General features: G+C 48.3%; 1 protein-coding gene across 1 annotated transcript; it reads right to left on the bottom strand.

Annotated features, from left to right (window-relative positions):
* Window positions 1-10,000: 10,000 nt before the first annotated feature.
* LOC103120810 (kallikrein-1-like) lies at window positions 10,001-16,767 on the bottom strand. Its single transcript, XM_007531287.1, has 5 exons — window positions 16,722-16,767; window positions 14,386-14,545; window positions 12,793-13,079; window positions 12,482-12,618; window positions 10,001-10,156 (listed from the first exon to the last, which is right to left on the bottom strand). Exons 1-5 carry the CDS (start codon window positions 16,765-16,767, stop codon window positions 10,001-10,003), a joined length of 786 nt encoding a protein of 261 aa, XP_007531349.1.
* Between the last annotated feature and the right edge of the window lie 1,810 nt (window positions 16,768-18,577).

Genomic DNA, 18,577 nt, shown 5'->3' with positions numbered 1-18,577 from the left:
TTATTTATTTATTGGATACAGACAGTCAGAAATCAAGAGGAAGAAGGAGACAGAGAGGGAAAGAGTCTGAAAGACACCTACAACCCTGCTTCATCACTCACAAAGCTTTCCCCCTGCAGGTGGGGACCAGGGACTCGAACCTGGGTCCTTGTGCATTGCAACATGTGCACTCAACCAGGTGCGCCATCACCCGGCCTCCCCACCACCAAAATTTTGTGTAACCATTCCCTCCATTGGAAACCACAGCAATTCTCCCAAGGTTACAATATAAGTTAATTACAGCGATAAGATACTAAGGCCACTCACCCCCTTCCCCTTCCACTTTCAGGCTGTGAGTTTCTCAAGCGTCTGGGCCCCTGGCAAAACCTCCAGGCAAAACCTCGCTCACAAGTACCAATATTTGTGGTTCCGTTTACTGGCATAGAGGCATGACAGTCAGGCCACCGAAATACAGGCAGTGCCTTAGTTTATCCACAGGCCACATAAATGTGTGGCTGTTTCGAAAACGGACAGATTTCTCTCAGTGTTTGTAAGTGGCACTCGGAGATATCGGGGAGAACTCATATCTATTACGTGGGTGGACCAGCTGAGCTCATGCTCAGAGAACAGGACCATGAATAAGGTTGTATGGCCTTTTATCTGCCCCGAGGTGGGAAAGGACCAAATAGGACCAAAGGTAGGAACTTTGAATTTCGAATTTATGGTGGAAGCAAGTTACAGAAACAAAAGCATTTTCAGTTAGAAGGGTTGGGAGGGAGGTTCCACATTAAATCACATCTGCGTGCATTTTTTTCCTTACTTTATTTTATTTTATTTTTAAATTTCTTTATTGGGGAATTAATGTTTTATATTCTACAGTAAATACAATAGTTTGTACATGCATAACATTCCCCAGTTTCCCATATAACAATACAACCCCCACTAGGTCCTCTGTCATCCTTCTTGGACCTGTATTCTCCCCACCCACCCATCCCAGAGTCTTTTACTTTGGTGCAATACGCCAATTCCAGTTCAGGTTCTACTTCTGTTTTCTTTTCTGATCTTGTTTTTCAACTTCAGCCTGAGAGTGAGATCATCCCATATTCATCCTTCTGTTTCTGACTTATTTCACTTAACATGAATTTTTCAAGGTCCATCCAAGATCGGCTGAAAATGGTGAAGTCACCATTTTTAATAACTGAGTAGTATTCCATTGTGTATATAGACCACAACTTGCTCAGCCACTCATCTGTTGTTGGACACCTGGGTTGCTTTCAGGTTTTGGCTATTACAAATTGTGCTGCCAAGAATATATGTGTACACAGATCTTTTTGGATGGGTGTGTTGGGTTTCTTAGGATATATCCCCAGGAGAGGAATTGCAGAATCATAGGGTAGGTCCATTTCTAGCCTTCTGAGAGTTCTCCAGACTGTTCTCCACAGAGGTTGGACCAATTGACTTTCCCACCAGCAGTGCAGGAGGGTTCCTTTGACCCCACAACCTCTCCAGCATTTGCTGTTGTTACCTTTTCTGACTTATGACATTCTCACAGGAGTGAAGTGGTATCTCATTGTTGTCTTTACTTGCATTTCTCTGACAATCAGATACTTGGAGCATTTTTTCATGTGTTTCTCAGCCTTTTGGATCTCTTCTGTAGTGAATATTCTGTCCATGACCTCCCCCCATTTTTGAATGGGGTTATTTGTTGTCTTGTTGTTGAGATTTGCAAGTTCTTTATATATTCTGGTTATTAGCCTCTTATCTGATGTATGGCATGTAAAGATCTTCTCCCATTCTGTGAGGGGTCTCTTGGTTTGGGTAGTGGTTTCTTTAGCTGTGCAGAAGCTTTTTAATGTGATGTAGTCCCATAGGTTTATGCTTGTCTTAGTCTTCTTTGTAATTGGATTCATTTCATTGATGATGTCTTTAAACTTTATGTGGAAAAGAGTTCTGCCAATATTTTCCTCTAAGTATCTGATATGCACTCCAGCTCCATCAGCACCCAGAGAGAGAGAAGGGAAAGGAGAGGGATGTATGGAGGTAACTTTGATGTCATGAGTGGTTTAGAGGGAAAGAGAGGATTGAATCAGGAAAAGAAGGGGTGACTTTGTAAATTAAAATTAAAATAGTCTTCAGAGCTTAGAGCTCTCCACCACTGCAGCCCCTCCTCCACAGACTTTAACAAAATTATGTTTACTGTCCTAACTGATCAAGATAATGTCTCCTTTCCAAACAGATTGCTTTGTTCTCAGAACAAAAATGAGTCTTTCCAGAGCAGACCTTTTCACAGTGCAGATTTTAAGAGCTACTGGCTTTCTGAGGCAAAGGTCAGGTCGGTTTCCCTCCAGCCCCTGAGAAGACTGGAGGTGGCAAAGCCCAGCTTCCCCTGCTGGGGTGCCAAATACTGGGGGTACAGGATCCTCCTGGATCTGCGCTCTGATCCATCTGTGGGACCCAGGGCCCACATGAGCCCTGTTAACAGGACACACACCACCTGCTCTGCCCCAAATAAGAAAATCCTTTGTGTCAAACCATGTATGCAGCCATTGAACTGCAGGTGCTAATATATATATGCATGCAGGCATGGGAGCCCTGAGACCTTCCATACTTCTCAGAAGTGTGGGTTTATTTTTTTTAATGTGTTGGGGAATAAAATCAGGGTCTCGTGTGTGTGCTTCACAAGTTGGGTGGCCTGCCTAGATTCCTTTTTTTTTTTTTCCTTTTTAGGGGAGGAGGGGATAAAAAGGCAGAGAGTGGAGAGGAAGAGACAGAGAAAGAAAGACAATATGTCACTTCTCCACTATCCATGGGGCTCCCACCGTGCCCTCACAGTGCCGTCTGAGAGGGAAAGGGGTATTCTTTCTCAGTTTACCTTTACTCGTCTTGGAATCAGATTCTGAGCATTTTATCTTGATCATTAGCTTTTTCACTCTCTTCCCTGTGCCTTGCTTCTTCATGTCTCTTCATTTTCTAAAAGGCATGCCGTGTGTGTGTGTGTGTGTGTGTGTGTGTGTGTGTGTGTGTGTGTGTGTATTAACAAGAAAGATACAGAGAAAGAGAGGGAGGAGGGAGGTAAGGACTACTCAGCTCTGCTTTGTGATGGTGACGGTACTGAAGATTGAACCTGGGATCCCAGAGCCTCAGGCAGAAAAATATCTTTCAAAACCATTAGGCTGTCTCCCCAGCCCTCCATGGCTTTCTTATTCACACACAGGAGAATCATACATATTACTGATACTGATCCCTTCCCTGTGAGGATAGCATCACTCTTCTCTTTCATTCTCTCTCCTGTTCTTAGTCCATGATGTCCTTCCATGAACATAAAAAAGCATATTTTAAAATTTTTCATAGTGGTTTAATAACGATTAACATGATTGTAACATAACAGGGGCACAGTTCCACAAAGTCCCCACCACCAGAGTTCTGTATTCCATCCCCTCCGTTGGAAGCTTCCCTATTCTTTATCCCTCTGAGAGTATGGACCAGATTTACTTATGAGGTGCAGAAGGTGAAAGATCTGGCTTCTGTAATTGCTTCTCAGCTGGACATGGCTGTTGGCAGGTGGATCCATCCCCCCCAGCCTGTTTCTATGTTTCCTTAGTGAGATTGGGTTCTGGAGAGTTGCAGTTCTGGGACACACTGGTGAGGTCATCTGCCTGGGGAAGTCAGGATAGTATTATGGTAGCATCTGCAACTTGGTGGCTGAAAGGTGGTAAGATTATAAAGCAAATTGTTCAATAAACAGGAGCCCAAAGGTAGGAGTACAACAGATGAAACTAGGGGTCTTCATGTGGGAAGAAGCTAGAAAGTCTACTTTAGGTATGTTCCATGTGGCCCATGACTTTAGTAATTTTTTTGCCTGAGCCCTATAGCTAACATGCCAGTGGACTGAAAGTATTGTCTGGGGAGCTGGTGTCAGAGTTGAGAATAGGCCTAGAAAGCTGGATTAGGGCAGAGAGTAGCTCCCAAATATGAGGAAAGTATATAAATTCTATTAACTATATATCCCATAGATCTGGCCTAGGGAAAAGGGAAAAAGGAAAAAAAAAAAAAGCATACTTTTGATATAAAGAAACCCTTAACAGTTTTGCCTCAGGGCACAAGTTTTTGGAATTATGGTTGGTGGCTATAAAGATTCCTCTCTGTCCTTACTTTGCAGAAAGATGCCCATATATTCTGGCTGTTGCTCTGCATTTTTATTTTTATTTATTTATTTTTGTATCTAATGGAAACACTTGCATAACCTCTCTATATCTATCTATTGTTGTTTTATCCGGGCTGGCTTCACGGGCGGGTAACAGAGACTACCAGAGACACGCGGCTGGGCCGGGAAGCTGTATTTCTTTATTCACGAACAACGATTCATAAACTAACCCAAACTAATCACCAAACAGAACTCTCCTGCATCCTTCTCACATGGCGGCGCCAAGAAGTCTCGAACTCTGTCTGGGTTCTTTGGGGCGGGGACAAGTGGGTCGAGAAACTAGCAGGACTAAACCAATTTTCCTGGCTGGGGGAGAGCTAGACCAAACCAATGTAAAGCATACAACAATCTATCTATCTATCTAATCATGGAAATAAATCTTTGAAAAAAATAAGAAATCACTGTTAGACCTTAAAGTAAAATTTCTGTTGTAAAAACACTGAAAGAGGGGCCAGACAGTGGCATACCCAGTTGAGCACACATGTGACAATGTGCAAGGACTGGGGTTCAAGCCCCTGCACCCCACCTGCAGGGAAGAAACATCTCTAGTAGTAAAGCAGAGCAGGAGATGTCTCTTTCTCTCTCCTCCATATTCCACGTCTATCTTGATTTCTCTCTGTCTCTCTCCACTAAATAAAACAATGAAAGGAAGGAGGGAGGGAGGAATGGAAGGAGGAAAGGACTGCCCCAGCCTTACAGAGCTACCCAGTGACCAGTGGGCTCTGGGATGGAGTCCCTGGTGAGGTACTGAGCATACAAGGTGCCTAGTGCCCAGGAACTGTGATGGGAGATGGCAGGTACAACTCTGACCCCTCATCATCTTCTTTTGTCTCTCTCCATCCTTGTCTCTAACTCAGACTCGGCTTCATTCCTCTTTGTCCATCTGTCCCTAGTGTGGTGTGTGTGTGTGTATGTGTGTGTGTGTGTGTGTGTGTGTGTGTGTGTGTTCTGTCTCTTTCTCGCCCTCCATCTTCACTAAATTGTAATCCTTGCAATTTCTTTATCTGTGTGTGCTGCAGTACTGCCACCTATCACAGGTATAACTCCACCACTCCAGGAGGATTTTTTTTCCCAGAGCCCTGCTCAGCTCTAGTTTATGATGGTGGAGGAAATTGAACCTGGGAGCTGGGATCCTCAGGCATGAGAGTCTGTTTGCAGAACCATTATGCTATCTCCCCAGACTACAGGAGCAGCGTTAGTGAGTTAAACAAAAGGTTACTTACTTGTTTATGAGATAGACGGGGGGGGGGGGGGGAGAGAGAAATGTCAAGAGCACTGCTCAACTCAGGGGCCTCAGACATGAAAGGCTGGTACTCAGACCCCTGTCCATCTCTTGTCTTAACATACATATTTTATTGGTCATGTTTCTTCTTGCATACAAAATTCACTTTGCAATATTGTGTATTGTATTTCATTCACTTTACAACAACTGTTTTTCTAGTTTCTTTTCTTCAAGTACTGGAGAATATTGTAATTTTTTCCTATGATACATAGTATCTTGCATGAGCGTATGTATTCAACTTTTGTATTATCTACACTGGAATGCAACGGCTTTTCCAGGACAAACCATTGTAAGAATGACTGGGGGAGTGGCTAGAGAGACAGCATAATGGTTCTGTAAAAGACTTTTTATATCTTAGCTTCTATGGTTCAGGTGTAATCCCCAGCACCACCATAAACCTCAGTTGAGCAGTGCTCTGGTCTCACTATCAATGTGTCTGTCTACCTACATACTTAACTTTCATTAAAAACAAGTAAATAGTGAAATAAATTAAGTGTTACAAAACAAAGAATGGCCTGAGGGAGGCTTGGTAGGAGGCATCACCCAGCAGAGCAGTGTCTTCACCATGCATGAAGGCCTCGGTTTGAGTCCTGGCATTCCAGGGGACTCAGGAAAGGCACCAGGGAGCTCCCTGGGTGGTGGAGCAGGGCTGTGGGGTCGCCACTGCCCCTGTATGCAAGAGCCTTTGAGTTCATGCCCTGAATCCTCCTTCCTGCCTTTCTCTCTTCTCTCTTATTCCTTTCTTATTTCTTCTCCTTTCTTTCTTCTTTTCAGTTTAGGATTATACCTGACATCCTGGAGCCTAGGGCATGAAAGCCTTTTTTGCGCAGTAACTGTGCTACTTCCTAGCCTTTGGCTACGCGTGAAAAAACGATGTGGGTGAGAAGGAAGAGAGGAAGTCGAGGAGTTTTATTCTTTGAGTTGTTGTTGTTGTTGTTGTTGTTGTTTTCAGGGGCTCCTATGTCTAGTTTATATCTTTTACCAAGTAACTGCGTTTCTCTGAAAGACATCTACCAGCCAGTTTTGCTCGTAGGTGCAAAATAAAGAACTTAAACTGGGTCTCGGAAGACAGCATAATGACAATGCAAATGTCCGTGACTGAGGCTCTGAGCTCCCGGGTTCCATCCCTAGCACGACCTTAAACCAGAGCTGAGCAGGGCTCTAGGGAAAAAATGAAACCCATGAGCTTTCCTCATATTTGGGAGCTACTCTCTGCCCTGATCCAGCTTTCTAGGCCTACTCCCAACTCCAACATTGACATTATCTTCCCAGACAATACTTTTAGTTCACCTGAATGTTAGCTACTGGACTCGGCAAAAATTACTAAAATCATGGGCCCCTTGGAATATAAAATAGACTTCCTAGCTTCTTCCCACACAAAAACTCCTAGTTTCGTCTGCTCTATTCTTACCTTTTGCTTCTTGTTTATTGAACAATTTGTCCTGCTTTATATCTTACCACCTTTCAGCCACCAAGTTACAGACACTACCATGACACCGTCCTGACTTCCCCAGGCAACCAACCTCACCAGTGTCTCCCAGAATCCCACCTCCCTAAAGCCTTGCCACTAGGGAAAGATAGAAAAAATTTTGGGGGATGAATCCACCTGCCAACACCCATGTCCAGTTGAGAAGTAATTAAATAAGCCAAACCTTTCACCTTCTGCTCCCCATAAAGATCCATCCCAGAGGGATAAAGAATAGGGAAGCTTCCAATGGAGGGGATGGGACATGGAACTCTGGTGGTGGAGACTGTGTGTGTACCTCTGTATCTTACACCTGCGTTAATCATTATTAAACCACTAATAAAAAGTGAGCGAAAAGTAGTCCGACTGTGATGATGAGTGCAGTGTAGAACCCTTGCAATCTTATAAACTTGTAAACTATTACTAAGCCACTAATATAAAATATAATAAAAGTAATCTATTACAAAAGAAAGTTTGGTGCTCTACCAGTTCATAATTTTTCATTGTTTTTTTATTGCAGGGTGACAGTGATAAAGAGGGAGAAAAAAGGGGTTGGGAAGAGACACGCCTGCTGCTCTGGTGCCTCAGTGCTAAGAACTTGGACATAGTGCACTGTGGCCAGTGAGTCCTGCACCCTACCAGGCAAGATGCTCTGCCCCTGCCCCTGGAAACCTTGTTGATTCTCTCTCCTCACCGGTGTGAATAAAACTCCTGCAGATGAGCACTGAGGGCAACCACAGTGTGGGGCTCCTGTGAGCACGCTGTTATGAGCCTCCCTGGACAAGAGCAATAGGCAACTTCAGTGTTGCATGCACCCTGGGACCAAGGCTCACAGTCAGGACGCACACGCACACGCACACGCTTAGCTCTAAGTCATGCTGTCAAGTGTGTACAGAGCAGCAACATCTAAAGGAGGCTTCTGAGGCAAACTGCCACACTCTGGCTTCTGATTCCTGTTCCTCTCTTTGAGTCTGTTTGTCCTGCTGTTCCTGAGGGAGCTGGTGGCTGTCTGGTCCTCTCTCTCTCTCTCTCTCTCTCCAGGACTCTCAGCACATTCAACTCATCAGACTGTTTTCTAACTTAATAGAAACTCTATTGGCCGTTTTGTTTATGTCTTCACTGGGTCTTCATACCTGTGGACTCCACTGCTCTTGGCGGTCTTTCTCTTTCCAGATAGAGAATGAGAAACACAGAGACACCACAGCATAGCTCCATGACCTTTTCATGGTGCTCCCATGTGAAAGCTGAAGGCTGAAGGCTGGAGGCTGGAGGGTGAAGGCTGGATCCCTGTACATCGCAGAGTGTGTGCTCTACTGGACTATCTCCTTCCCCTATTGGCTATTTATTTCCACCCTCCTCAGATGTCCCTTTACATGCATGGGGTATAAGACCTAAAATTAATATTCCTCACTGGCTAGGGGAGATAGCTTAGCAGTAGAGGGCATGACTACGTGCATGAGGCCTTGGGTTTGAGCCTGACAGCACATAAAACAGTGCAGCAGTTCTCTCTCTCTCTCTCTCTCTCTCTCTCTCTCTCTCTCTCTCTCCTTTAGGTACTATCTATGCTGCTCTTGTGGGATGCATGGGCACGAACCCAGACCCTGACCTCCCTAGTGAACTATCATCCAGCCCCTCTGTTGAGTTGAATACACTTGCTTATCTGTTGGGAACTGGACCCACTGTCTGGGAAGTCCAGGCCTTTGTTTCCATGAGAATCTGAGTGGGTAGTCCCCAGGCCCTCCCCCCTCCGGGTTGAGAAAATGGCAGGTCCCCCTGACCTCTGGATTTATGACGGTTGGACATGGGTGCCTGTCCACACATGCCACTCTTCCCCCCTTTAAACAAAGGCCATGAATTACTGTGTTTGGCTAACTTGAAAACCCTGCAAACATCCTATTGCTCAGCTGCCTCCCTTCCCCCCCCACCCCCCCACCCCCCGCCCTGAAGTGCCTACAATTTACCTCTGGAGAAATATACATTGTAAAGCTTGTGATCAAACCTTGTATGGTAACTTTTTACTTGTGATCAAATGGTTTGTAGATCAAGACGTAACTATGCATTGTGTTGGGATTAACGGCCACCTCAACCCTATTCCTGGACTACGGGTGTATCTGCCTGCTTTCTCCCCCTACAAACCAGATGACCCTCTGAGGCTCTCCCAGAGCTGACTGCCTTGTCTCTCTGAGCACTTTGCCCTCGTCACAAAGAGCCACCCCAGGACTCCCAGGAGGCCGCTCTGACCTCTATCGCCCAATGGCCAGGGAGGCGGGGGACCTGGAGCGAAAGCCCACACATCAATATATTTAATTTCATTGTAATAAAGTATATAGGCCAATAAAAGGTAACAAGTTTTCAGAATTCTGTGAGTCCTTCCAAGAAATCATTGAATTGGAAGCCTCTCCCAACACACACACACAAACCCTGAACAAGTCAGCTTCCAAAGCTCCAGTCTCTTCCCTTCATAATTCCTCACAATCTCATTCTGACCCTCTCCTGGTCATACCCCTCTTCTGGCTCCCCAAGGCCGTGGGCACAACAGAGGCTGTCCTGTCTTCTCTTTTTATTTTTGTTTTCCCCAGAGCATTGCACAGCTCTGGTTTATGGTAGTGCTGGGGATTGAACCTGGGACCTCAAATCCTCAGGCATGAGAGTCTGTTTGCAGAACCACTAAGCTTACATCTCTGTCCCACTGTGTGTGAGGTGCATTGTTTCCAAGTTTCCCCTTGGCACTCCAGGGGAGTACCCCACACCAGTCCCTGGCCTGGCTCATAGGGTGGACACCTCCCTCCTCCACACTGGCCCTTACTGCAGAGGCTGTGGGGGAAAGTCTCCACACACTGCAGTGAATGTTCTTGAGGAAAACAGAGCAGAGCTACCTCACTAAGGGCCAGTCACATGCCCCACCTGCTCAGCCTTCCCAGCCCCCCAGGACCCAAGAAGAAAGGTTTAAGAGGCCCTAACTTCTGCCATGGACACCCCCCCCCATTCCCCATGCCCAGGAAGGCCAGGTGACACCAGAAGGTGGTTGTCTCCATATTTATTGGGAAGGTGCAGGGACAGGAAAGACAAGTCAGGAGTTTTGGGAGATGGTGCCCTGGACCCACTCGCGGTGAGACATCAGCTTGGTGTACAAGGCAGGAAACTGGCGCTTGGCACAGGGCCTGCCACCCCAGGACGTGATGCCGTGAAACACTCCCTCGCAGATCAGGGGGCCTCCGGAGTCACCCTAAGAGGGACGGGGGGCAGGCAGAGAGGGGAGTAGGTCAACCCCAACTTCTGCCTGGGGAGCTACCCAGCTCCCAGGCTTGTGCTTGAAAGCAGACACTGGGGACACCCACACACACTCCCCCCACACTACTTGGGGTGAAGCTGCAGCTCAAGTCTCAAGGAGGAGGGTCCCTACAGAAGGAAAGGGGTAGATGAGACCACCAGGGACACTCCCATCCTCAGGCCCAGGCTCAGTGTCACATCCTCAGGGAGGCTGCTCACTCAGGCATCTAAGTTCAACATCCTTGAGGAAACACTCACGAAAGACATGTCTCTGATATCTGATTACTGTAAAAAATGGCGACTAATCCCTAGCACTGCAAAAACAGTATCATCTGTTTTCCATCTACACCATGCCTCGGCCTCGCGTGAGCTTAATGTGCAGCTTGGCGATACGAGAATCCGACATGAAGCCCAGCCAGTCTATCTTGGCGTTACTCTCAATCGCACTCTGTCATTTCACGAACATCTCATAAAAACTGCAGCAAAGGTGGGCGTGAGGAATCACATCATTGCAAGACTGGCCAGCTCCTCATGGGGCGCGAGCACTTCCACACTATGATCATCATCTCTGGCATTATGCTATTCCACTGCAGAATACTGTGCCCCAGGATGGTTCCGTAGCCCCCATGTCCACTTGGTCGATTCCAAATTATATTCCTCCATGAGGATAATTTCTGGAACCATCCGTTCCACCCCGGTTCCATGGCTGCCAGTTCTTAGCAACATCGCCCCGCCAGATATTCGTCGGGATGCGGCATCATCCAAGTTCATTTCCCACATCTACGCTCGACCGGACCTGCCAATATACGTGGATATCTTCGCCTACCCTGTCCAACGCTTGACGTCTCGTCACCCAATCTGGTCCCCTATGCCTACACTGAATTTCTCTGTTCCAGTTTCTTGGAAACAGAGTTGGCAGTCAGTTGAGGTAAAGAACAAACACCTCATCACAGACCCCTGCAAGCGTCAGCCCGGCTTTGACCTAGCACGTTATGATTGGGCCCTCCTCAATCGCTATCGAACAGGCCATGGCCGGTGCGCCGCTATGTTCCATCGCTGGGGAGCCAGAGACGACCCGAACTGCCCCTGCGGCTCCAGACAGACTATGACCCACATAGTCAATGACTGCCATCTCTCCAGATTCAAAGGAGGTCTCGAAACTTGACATCAGGCTCAACCTGACGCTGTTGACTGGCTACGGAAGAAGGGCAAACGCTAGAAGAAGAAAGGGAGGCTGCTCTGACTTTGGAGCCATGGAGGGTGTGAGAGTTTGAGGTTAGAGGGAGCCCTGGGATGGGGGGGTGGGCAGGAAATCTGGGCAAGGGGAAGCTGCAGGGGGTGTGTGGGTGAGAGCCGGGGGTGGGGAGCCTGGGGCGAATGAACCTTGTTGAGATTGAAGAGCTGGGAGTCCCTGGCTCTGTGTCTGCATGTCTGTGTGAGTGTCTGTGTGTCTTCTCTACTGTTGACCTGTGTGTCTGTCTATGCTGTGTCCTTGGAACTCCTCAGCCTATCACCTGGGACTATCCTTGAGTCCTCTCTCTTTCACTCTCTCCCTTGGCCATTACGCTCAGTCGATGAGTCCTTTGGGAGGCTTTCTAGGGGAGAAAACCATCACCCACACCCCACCTCCCAGCCCACCCCACCCTCAGGGCCTGGATCATCTCCTGCACCCCCACAGTCTGAGCCCCCTCTGTCCTTCTTCTGCTCAACTGGGACAAAGCCCTGGGTTCCCTAAGGAGAGTCAGAGCCTTCCCTGTGTCCCCATGAAGCACTGCAGTCAGGCCCTTGCCCCCTCAACCTGGCACCCCACTCACAGGGCTCCACCCACTTTGGGCTGCCCCTCCCCCAGCCATGCCCCTAGGGCCACACCTGCCATGCCCACTGCCCCTCCCCTCACTGCACCTGCTCAGCCTCACCTGTCCCAGGTGCTCTCCTCCCATCACATCAGCCCCCACCCCCACCTGCACTATGGAGCCCACTCTGTCTGCCTCCTCATGTGGGGGCTGGAGGGGCTGCCCTCCTCTGCTCCCCCATCTCCCAGGAGCTGGCTCACTGTCCGGCTGCAGGAGATGCTCAGTGATTGCTTCTGGCTGCCTGGAGGAGGGGGTGGGGCAGGTGTAGGGCTTGAGCTGCAGGTGGACGGGGTGTGGGGTAGGACAGGTATGGGGGGACAGGGACACACTGGGGGAAATGACCTGCAACTGGAGAGCAGGGAGCATGTGGGGCTGGGGTCCTGGCTGCTCCCTTCTGCCTCAGCCCAGGAGGAAGGAGACAGACTCACCAGGCAGGTGTCTTTGCCACCCAACAGGACGCCAGCACACAGCATGGAGCCTGTCACTTTCTCTTTGTAGCTGTGGGCACAGATGGCCCTGGGCAGCAGCCTGAGGTCCACACACTGGAGAGTCGGTGGGAGTGACACTGTGGGTGGTACGGTGGAGATGGTAGACAGCAATAACAGTCACCCAGTATTCAGACCCCAACATGCCAGCCAGGGGTCCCCCCTTCCTAGGATCCTAAACCCCAACCACCTCCTCCTCCTTCAGCCCCTGGGGCCCCAGACCCCCTCTGAGCACCATGTGGGTCTGGACGTACAGTTAACCGGGTTGACGCTGCCCCAGCCCAGGGCATAGCAGCTGCTCCCCACAGCGGGCTCCCGGGTGGGCAGCTCCAGGACCTGCACGGTGTCTGTGATCTGCACAGGCTTTGCCGTGCGGAGCAGCATGAGGTCGTGGCTGTAGTCGTCCCCGGGCTGGGGCCTGTGTTTCTTCCTCAGGCTCATGTTGTAGAGCGGATGCGGGAAGCTACCCCTGACATGGGCGAGCTGGCCCCTGTCGTTGCGCTCATTCAGGCTGTGGTGACCCAGCCTGAGCTGATAATTCCTGAGGAGAGAGAAGGACGGACAGACGGATAGGGTGGGGCTGGGGAGGGGTCACCAAGAGGAAATGAAGAGAGAAAAGATAAGAGAGCAGGAAGAAGGAAGAAAAGACAAGTGGACAAAAAGATAGACAGATGATAGATGACAGATAGATAGATAGATAGATAGATAGATAGTTATAGAAGTAATAGTCAGCTCATATCTGTGAGCTTAGGAGAACCACTGAAGTTTCCAATGCAGAGAATGGGGACACAGAACTCTGGTGGTGGGAATGATGTGGAATTATACCACTGTTAATCTCTTAACTTGATAAAGCAATATTAAATCACTAATAAAAATGAAATACAGGGGTCGGGCAGTAGCACAGCGGGTTGAGCGCACATGGTGCAAAGCACAAGGACCAACATAAAGATCTTGGTTTGAGCCCCCAGTTCCCCACCTGCAGGGGGAGTCGCTTCCCAAGTGGTGAAGCAGGGCTTCAGGTGTCTGTCTTTCTCTCCCCGTCTCTGTCTCCCCTCCTCTCTTGACTTCTCTCTGTCCTATCCAACAACAACAACATCGATGGTAACAATAACAACAACAAGGGCAACAAAATGGAAAAAATGGCCCCCAGGAGCAGTAGACTGGTAGTGCAAGCACTGAGCCCCAGCAATAACCCTGGAGCAGTAACCCTGTAATATAAATATTACAAAAGAAGAAAAGACAGCGAGGATCTAGAAAGCAGCCCCCCAGCGGGAGCACCGTCTGCCATGTGAGCCTTGGGCCCAGCACCAAGGACAGCACCGTGCACTGGCACTGGAGTGGTGCCGTGGTGTCTCTCCTTCTTTCTGTCTGACTTTGAAAGAAGGGGAGAATAAAGAGTCCTTCGGGAACAGTGGAACCATGCAGGTGCAAAGAGATGTGACAGGAGAGAAAGATGGTGACAGAGATGACAACAGAGTGTCTTCAAATGAGATAGAGAGTGAGACACATGGTGACAAAAACAGCAGCAGAGAGAGATGGAGATAGGGAGAGAGATGCCACAGGCACATGGATGGTGATTCACACAACTAATCCAGACATCCAGAGCATGGACAAGACAGAGGGATACAGAGACAGACAGACGGACAGACAGACACTTCCACAAGAAACAGAGAAACCTCAGCATCCCTGGGTAGGGAGTCCCTGGCCCCCTCCCCAGCCCTGCCTCTCCTACACCCCAAGTTAGCACCATCCTTCCCTCCCTCAGCCCTGCCTCCCCCACCCCAGGTGACCCCAGGAGAAGAGGCCTGGTTACTCGGGCCAGAGAGAGCACAGACACCCCTGCTTACTTTCCTACGCAGTGGGCAGCTGTGAGCACCCACTGGGGGTGCACCAGAATACCCCCACATTTGAAGAAGCCATTGTGGTACAGGGCCACCATCCAGGGGTGGGAATGCTTCTCACACTCCCAACCTCCAATGATCCGGGACTGAATGAGCGGCGCTGCACCTGTGGGTGGGGTGCGGGTCACGAGAGGAGCAGGACAGGGCTTGGAGAGAGCACAGTGCAGGCAGCAGGGGTTGGGGATCCTGGAATACATGCAGGGGTACCCAGGTCAGCAGGTCAGGACCCAGAAAGCCAGGGACCAGGGAGACAGTGCTATGGGAGTGAACCAGAAACCCATGCCTGAGGCTCCACAGCCCCGGATTCAGTCCCCACCACCACTAAAAGCCAGAGATGAGCAGTAATCCGGATACTATCTCATTAAAATAAAATAAATCTTTAAAGAAACAGCAGGGTGCATTATTCACAATAACCAAAGAGTGGAAGCAGTCTAAATGCCCATGACTGGCTAAAGAAGTTATAGGATGTATAGCCCATGGAATATACTCTGACATTAAAAAAAGATGATACGCTGTCCTTTGGGACACAATGAATGGAACTGAAGGTGAGCCCCTCACCAGGAACTGAATGGGAGGTGGCACAGCAGATTGAAGTCTCAAGCATGAGGTCCTGAGTTCAATCCCCAGAAGCACATGTACCAGAGTGATATCTGGTTCTTTCTCCCTCTCTCTCTCTCTCTCCTCCTATCTTTCTCATTAATAAACAAAATCTTTAAGAGAGAGAGGAGAAAGACAGCCACCAGATGTTTTCACTCATATATCTAGAGATCTGACTTAGATGAACTTGCCAAAAAAAAAAAAAAAATCCAAACAAAACAGAGGCAAGCCAACTATAAGACTTTTAAGAACTATGTTGGTGATCTTTGGGAGGTGGTATGATGTGGAATGATGCATTGTGATCTTACAATCTTGTAACAAATTATTAATAGCAAATAAAATTTAAAAAGAAAAAAGCAGCAGGGGCCAAGTGGTGGCAGATCCCGCACAGCTCACACATGACCCTGCAGGCAGGGTGTTTCACCGTGGTAGAGCAAGGCTGCAAGTGTCTCTCTTTCTCTCCCTCTTTATCACACAGTTCCTTCTCAATTTTCTCTCAATCCAAGAAAGAGAGAGAAAGAAGGAAGGAAGGGAGGAAGGAAGGAAGGGAGGGAGGAAGGGAGGGAGGGAGGGAGGGAGGGAGGGAAGAGGAGGGGGAGAAAAAAGAAAAGAAAATGAAAATGAAAAGAGAAGACAAGAGAAAAGAGAAGAGAAGAGAAGAGAAGAGAAGAGAAGAGAAGAAAAGAAAAGAAAAGAAAAGAAAAGAAAAGAAAAGAAAAGAAAAGAAAAGAAAAACCAAACTAGTGGGAGCAGTAGACTCCTAGTACAGGCACTGAACCCCAGCAGTATTTGGTGGGCAAATGAAAAAACAAAACTATAGTCATCTTTGAGATTGTGGTGGGTGACCCAGGATGGGGACCTTCAATGCTGAGCACAGAAGCCCCCTGTGCCCCCACGAATGAAGTGAGGAAACAGCAGCCCCTGCGCAGACTATGGGTCTGGAGCCAGGTGGTTTGGGGCACTGGGTTGGGGTGGGTGGAGACTGAATTCTGGACAAGAAGGAATTCCATGTGCCATGAAGTAGAATCCCGGGGCATAAAGTCACTGGTTTGGAAGGTAGCAGTGGGGACAGAGACTTGGAGGTTCCAGGCTGGGGAGGACTTGGACTGGGTTGGATCTGAGATTCCAAGAAGGATAAAGACTTGAGGTGAGTTCTGGGAGAACTGGACATGGTTGGTGGGCTGTCTAGAGGCTCTTCTTGGGAATAAAGGCTTGCCATTGAATGGAGCACTTCTGAGTCAGAGAACACAAAAAAGTATTCAAGGTTGAGGAGACAGCCAACCTGTTAGAGCAGAGGATTATCATGCCTGAAATCCCAGGGGGCATAGGTTTGATCCCTGGCACTGCCAATATGCCAGAGCTGAATACTACTGTGGTATTTTCTCTCTCTCTCTGTCTCTCTCTCTGTCTGTCTCTCTCTCTCTCTTTCTCTATCTCTCATAATAAATCTATTTTCTTCACAAGAGATAGAGTAGGGCATGTACCTTGCTGTAAATGTCCCTGGCACCACACAGAAGGTCCTATGGTACCAGGAGAAACCTAGTTAGCCTGGAGTAAAGCACCACACAGGGTTCAGCTCCACTATCAATCAAGAATTTTTATAAAGGGGGGGAAGGAAAGGAAAACATTCAGAAACCATCCCCCTCTTCCCTCCCCACATGCCCACCACCACTGCTCTGTCTCACCAGTCCCCGCCAGGCACAAGCTGAAACTCAAGACCGAGAGCCACATGGTGAGGGAGGTGTCCATAGCCAGGCAAGCAGGCAGTGAGCTAGGAGCTGAGGAGTCTTTAAAAGCCCTTGTCCCCATTCTTCCTGCCCCTGCCCTTCTGGTGCCCAGCTGCTGGTCCAGGTGCAGCCCCTGCTGGAGGCTGGACACACACACACACGCACATACGCACATACTCACACTGTGGACGAAACAAGAAAGCCAGCACTTGCTGTTCTGTGGGTACTTATCAGCCTGGACTCAGTCCCAGGGAATGAGGTCAGAAGGGATGCGATGGGATGGGGCCATGGAAGTGTGTGTGTGTGTGTGTGTGTGTGTGTGTGTGTGTCACCCAGCTTTGCACAAGCACCACACTGAAATCACACTTTTTTCTTTTTCATTTTTATTTGTTACTAATAGGCTGTTCCAAGATTGTAAGATCACAGTGTCTATTTCCACACCACACCCACCACCAAAGTTCTGTATGCCTACCCTCCCACCTCCCAAAAATCACCACCAGAATTCTTTTTTTTAATTTTTAAAATTTATTTATTTTCCCTTTTTGTTGCCCTTGTTGTTTTTCATTGTTGTTTTAGTTATTATTGTTGTTGTTGATGTCGTCATTGTTAGATAGGACAGAGAGAAATGGAGAGAGGAGGGGAAGACAGAGAGGGGGAGAGAAAGACAGACACCTGCAGACCTGCTTCACCGCCTGTGAAGTGACTCCCCTGCAGGTGGGGAGCTGGGAGCTCGAACCGGGATCCTCACGCTGGTCCTTGTGCTTTGCACCATGTGCGCTTAATCACCACCAGAATTCTTATAAGTCTTACAGTTTGCTTGCCTCTGTTTTTTTTTTTGGATTTTTGTTTTGTTTTGTTTTGTTTTTGACAAGTTCATGTAAATTCAATCTCTAGATTCCACATGAGTGAAGCCATCTGGTAGTTGTCTTTCATCTCTTCACTTATTTCGCTCCTCCAGTTCCATCCATTTCCTTCCAAAGGATACCATATCATCTTTTCTGATGTCAGAGTAGTATTCCATGGAGTATATATCCCATCGCTTCCTTAGCCAGTCATCTGATGATGGGCATTTAGGCTTCTTCCACCCTTTGGCTGTTGAAGTCACATTTTCATTATATAGTTGTGGTGATGAGTACTAGAGGGGGGCACCCCAGCACTGGAGCTTCCTGCAAGGCATGGCACCTCCAGTGTGGTGCCGGGACTAGAACCTGGGCTGTGCACATGGCTCATCCTACCCTGGGAGCTCTCTCCTTCCAGCCCTCTCATCACATTAATCCAGGGCACAAAACCAGAAAATAGCTTATTTTTACCCAGGGCAACCAGTAAAATGGAAAAATGATTAACCAAAGATCTGTCCAACAAAAGTTTCTATCTCAGAAGTCAGGCGGTAGCGCAGCGGGTTGAGTGCACGTGGCGCAAAGCGCGAGGATGGGCATAAGGACGGGTGTAAGGATCCCAGTTCAAGCCCCCGTCCCCCCACCTGCAGGGGGGTCGCTTCACAGGTGGTGAAGCAGGTCTGCAGGTGTCTATCTTTCTCTCCACCTCTCTGTCTCCCCCTCCTCTCTCCATTTCTCTCTGTCCTATCCAACAATGACAACATCAATAACAACAACAATAATAACTACAACAACAATTTAAAAAAGGGGGGGCAACAAAAGGGAAAATAAATAAATATTTTTTTAAGTTTCTATCTCCTAAGCCACCCCCCCAAGCACAACATTTGTACCCCAATACCCAGAAGTCCCACAAATACTAGCACCAGGATTATGTGGGAACACATTGGAGGGGTTGGGCGGGGTTAAGCTCACATAGTA

This window comes from Erinaceus europaeus, chromosome 2 (genome assembly GCF_950295315.1).
Source record: "Erinaceus europaeus chromosome 2, mEriEur2.1, whole genome shotgun sequence".
NCBI lineage: Eukaryota > Metazoa > Chordata > Mammalia > Eulipotyphla > Erinaceidae > Erinaceus > Erinaceus europaeus.
This window is presented reverse-complemented; position numbering and strand designations above follow the sequence as displayed.